Source organism: Typha angustifolia, chromosome 8 (assembly GCF_048772165.1).
Source record: "Typha angustifolia cultivar Huaian chromosome 8, ASM4877216v1, whole genome shotgun sequence".
In the NCBI taxonomy this organism is placed as follows: domain Eukaryota; kingdom Viridiplantae; phylum Streptophyta; class Magnoliopsida; order Poales; family Typhaceae; genus Typha; species Typha angustifolia.
The window spans coordinates 5,725,545-5,730,031 of record NC_133246.1 but is presented as its reverse complement, the minus strand read 5'-3'; the positions used below and the strand labels follow the sequence as shown (position 1 = coordinate 5,730,031).

Genomic DNA, 4,487 nt, shown 5'->3' with positions numbered 1-4,487 from the left:
TTAAGCAGACCTTTAAAAATTTAATTTATTTTAAGTTTTTTTAAATAGAGGAATATAAATATTTTTTTTAAAAATAAACTAATAGTTAAAAAAATTCTAAAAATAGCTGAAATATGGGTTGGGCCGAGTGATTGGTGGGTCGGACCGGCCGGGCCCAATCGGCTAGCCCGATCTCTCACGGGCCGACAGGCCGTAACGAGCTAGACTATTCTAGCCCGGTCTGTACTCTTAAGGGCATGCACCACATTAACAATCTAAAATTTCTATTTTATACCATATTAGATAGTGAATTGATCCGAAAGTTTGACATTTCCATATATAATCATATTTTTATTCATATGAGCTTATATAACTTGGAAACATATGAATATATTGCTGTCTACAAATGCAATATAATAAGGACAAAAGCATATACTTCAGCACAAGTAATTGTATATATGTACATACATATCGATATGTAAATTGAGGCGCCCTCAACTCAATTCGAACGCACATTAAACCGATTAATCTAAATATTGGTGTTCATCCTGACAATCCAACTAAGATTTTCTTGCATTGCCCAGCTCAGTCCAACATATGAATAACTTGATTCTTATACTTCATTAAAAATCCTGGTACTATCATGACCAATAGAGGACACGAAAGGTTTGGGGGGCATCTGCAAGCTTTGCAAGTCACCCAGCAGCATCTGCATTACTCTTGTCATGGATGGTCTCTCTGTTGGATTCCATTGTATGCACCACAATGCCACAATGGCAAGTTTCTTTGCCATCTCTGACTCACTTTCTGTCATCGCTATTTCCAAGCCCAGATCTTGCCCATTAACTAACTGGTCATAGACCCACTCTGGAAAATAAATCTGATTCTGACTCTCGATTTCTGGATCAGCATTCTTTCTCCCACCCACCATTTCTAGCACCAACATTCCAAAGCTATAAACATCAGACTTGTAAGACACTGTCCCGAAGTTTCTGGAGTACATCTCTGGTGCAATGTAGCCCATTGTTCCCCTAGCTGCAGTCATCGTAACAATGCTCTGATCCCTTGAGCATAGCTTTGCGAGACCGAAATCAGAAATCTTTGGATTCAAGTCGTAGTCCAACAAAATATTATGGGGCTTGATGTCGAAGTGCAAAATGCGTTGATTGCAACCTTGGTGGAGGTACTCGATTCCTCGAGCAATTCCAAATGCTATCTGCTGCAATTTTTGCATCCTTAATGCTCCACGAAGGCCATTAGAATCTCTGGAGAAGATGTACTTCTCTAACGACTCGTTGGACATGAACTCGTATATTAGTGCATGAGTTGTTCCTTCTGAACAAAAACCCAGGAGACGAACCACATTGACATGGTGAATTCTCCCAATGGTCGCCACCTCATTGATGAATTCTTCGCCATCCCCCTTGGATCTCTCAAGCATCTTAACTGCGACGGGCACTCCATTCAGTAATTCGCCTTTGTAAACACTCCCAAATCCACCTTGCCCCAACTTATTTTTGAATCTTTTGGTCATCTTCTTGACTTCTGAGAAGGTGTATCTGGTGGGCTTAGTGATTGTGTATGTCGAGAGGAATTTTTCCACCTTCAGACGTGTTTCTCTCTCTTTGTCTGATTTTTTATAGAGATAGAGAGGAATAATCACCAACAGCAAAAGTAGGACCAAGGCAGAAGCAGATGTTGCTTAAAGTGAAAGAAGGAAAAGTTAGAACATCTTTTAAACTGTCATGCGAATTAAACTCTCTTACATGAGGAGAAAAAGAGAAAAATTATCGTATCTTCACTAATTAGCTTAATGTGCAGAAGGGAGAAGTTCTAAATGCGTAAACTTATCTATATAAGTGTTCAATCAATTATTGTCCTTCAATTCAAATCGTATGCTTTGAAGTGCACAAGGATTTACCTGTGATGAGCTTGACATGTGAACCTGCAAAATTCAATTATGAAAAAAAGTCAGTCTCAGAGGGTTGCCCAACTATACAATTTGTTCACTTATATGAATATCCGGTAGTCATGTAAGAACAAGGAAAATAATTACAATTTAGTACATGACAGATATGCTTAAGAAGTTGAGGTAGTATGCTTAATTAGATAGGAATTGACAGTTAAGATCAAATTGAAAAGGTTACCATGAATACGATGCCTGCAGAATGTTTGGTTCGTTGCAGAACTAAAACCGCAATCCTTTCCTGCTGCTTCACAGGCGTTGCATTGATCTGTGATGGGAGGAACTGACCAGAAGAGGAGCGCTTCGTGATATTTGACGAAATCATTCACTACTTCTTCGAACCGTTTGAAACCATAATAGTAAGGTTTAATGGGCAATGTAAGACTATTTGAAACCGTCACACAATCCGAAGGGATTTCGTTCATGAGCGCATATCCATCCACCACATAAATGAACTGGTCTTCTTCACTGCTCAGGCAAGAGATGGGGCCAGTAATTTCCGCATATTCACCGCTTGTGTTGAGTTCTCTTGGGCATCCCACCAAGCTAATAGGTTGAATGTCCGCAGGATGATACACCAAGGTTGAAAGATTGGTGGATCTAAGGTTTTGAAGCGGACACCGTGCCCACGAGTCCCCAAACTTGATAGTGATTCCGCCATAAACGTAGTCGATATTAGTCACACTGCAGGAGCCTAACTGTGGTAGGACTAGGACGGTATCGTCCCCCGAACACGAGAGCTCCATGCCTGGAGCACCACAGGATGGAGGACTCGATTCAAGTCGGTAAGGGAATCGGATCTCGACGCCACCTTCTCTGCATCTCGACGGCGGGCAATTCTTGAAGAAGTCTTCGTCGTCATTTCCTACTGCAGTACTCTTGCTTCCGGCACAGAAGAACAGAAACAACAGTATACTGGCGAGTACTTTGAACATTGTGATGCAAGTCTCTGAAAGAGGAATGCAGCGGATTTGCAGGTAGAGGGAGAGTATTATGTTTGGAGGAAGGGATGACCACAACTCCTCGTCTCATCTGCTACTTTGATTCGTTGGTCAAAAATTAAAAGAATTGTCCTCTCCCTTAACAAAACTCTTGGCATCAGTCAAGTCTGGATGCTTGACTTAGAGAAGACTAGTAAAAAAGTATACAACCAAATAGCAAGATGGATATGAATCCAGATGCTAATCTGGACAAATTAACCAAATAAAGCAGAGAACGAACCATTATTGCTATCAAAGTAGCATATCTACCCTTTTGGCGTCAAACTTCTCTGCTAATTTCTTTCTAACTCATCGTCCAAGGATATTGATCCATCATCTACATATCCTCTAATTCTAAAATCTTCCACCATAACTCCAAACTATCGTTGATATTTATGTTCCAAGCACTACTTAATTGTGATTGACATACAAATAATAAGCTGAATCAAGAACTATTTGCACTTATCAATCAAAATATGTTATTCAAGAACTTTGCATTTTTCTATTTCTGTTTTTCCGCACTTCTGACAAGGAGCTAGTAATTGTTTACCTACATAATTTCCCTTGGTGTGCTAATCACTTACTGATTTAAACATGACATTATTTGATTATATTTAAACAGAACATTCTATACAAATATGATGAATAATTGCCAATCAAAAGGCATGTCAAAGTTTCTTCATTGCGTGTACAAAGTTGCAAATATAATGAATAATTACCAATCAAAAGGCATGTCAAAGTTTTTCTTCATTGCGCGTACAAAGTTGCAAATATGATGAATAATATATTTCGACAGCAACCATTAATATGGTTGTTTGCAGTCCTATCAAACAACCACAAAGTCGTGGGTATCTACTCTGGCAGTCCTATCAAATAACTAGAAAGTCGTGGGTATTTACGCTGGCAGTCCTATCAAAAACTTAACAAGAACCATAATTAGAATAATATTATGCTGATGTAGGATTTGCAAAATATTCAACGCGTTTTTATGCTGGATTCAATTTGAGGTAGAGAAGGAAATTTCTTAGCCTCTTCGTTTGCATGACGCTTCTCTGTTAACTTCTTGTAACTCACTATCTAAGAACACTAATCATGATTTACAAATCCACTGTTTCGAAAGGATCTTCCACCATAGATCCAAACTATTGCTCATCTTAAAGCATTAGTTAATTGTGATCGACGTATGAAAGTAGCAAACAAAATCAAGAACACTGATCTTCAATTTCTGTTCTTTCACACTTCTAGCAAGAAGCTACTAATTGTTTACTGACACAATTTCCATCCAGTGTTGGACGCTTATTTGCACACATTTAAAGAGAGTATAATTTAGCAAGAGCTTTATCTTTACATATTGATATAATCACCACCGGTAGAGGAAACATTCATGTTGTGTTTAGAGTCAAATGGGTGAAGGTAGCGAAAGCAAACCTAATATTCTCAAATTGCCTAATAGAATAGAAATGGGCAAATCCAAATCTATTTGGGAAAAACTTTAGTATGATGCTAAAGATAAAGGAATAGCAATCAAATACTTCTAAACATATATGAGAGCCCCCTATTGT

At 38.6% G+C, this 4,487-nt stretch overlaps 1 protein-coding gene across 1 annotated transcript; it reads right to left on the bottom strand.

Annotated features, from left to right (window-relative positions):
* Positions 1-309: 309 nt before the first annotated feature.
* On the bottom strand, positions 310-3,405 carry LOC140765595 (rust resistance kinase Lr10-like). The gene is made up of 3 exons (XM_073104757.1): positions 2,127-3,405; positions 1,901-1,924; positions 310-1,680 (listed from the first exon to the last, which is right to left on the bottom strand). Exons 1-3 carry the CDS (start codon positions 2,878-2,880, stop codon positions 593-595), a joined length of 1,866 nt encoding a protein of 621 aa, XP_072960858.1. The 5' UTR covers positions 2,881-3,405; the 3' UTR covers positions 310-592.
* Positions 3,406-4,487: the final 1,082 nt, after the last annotated feature.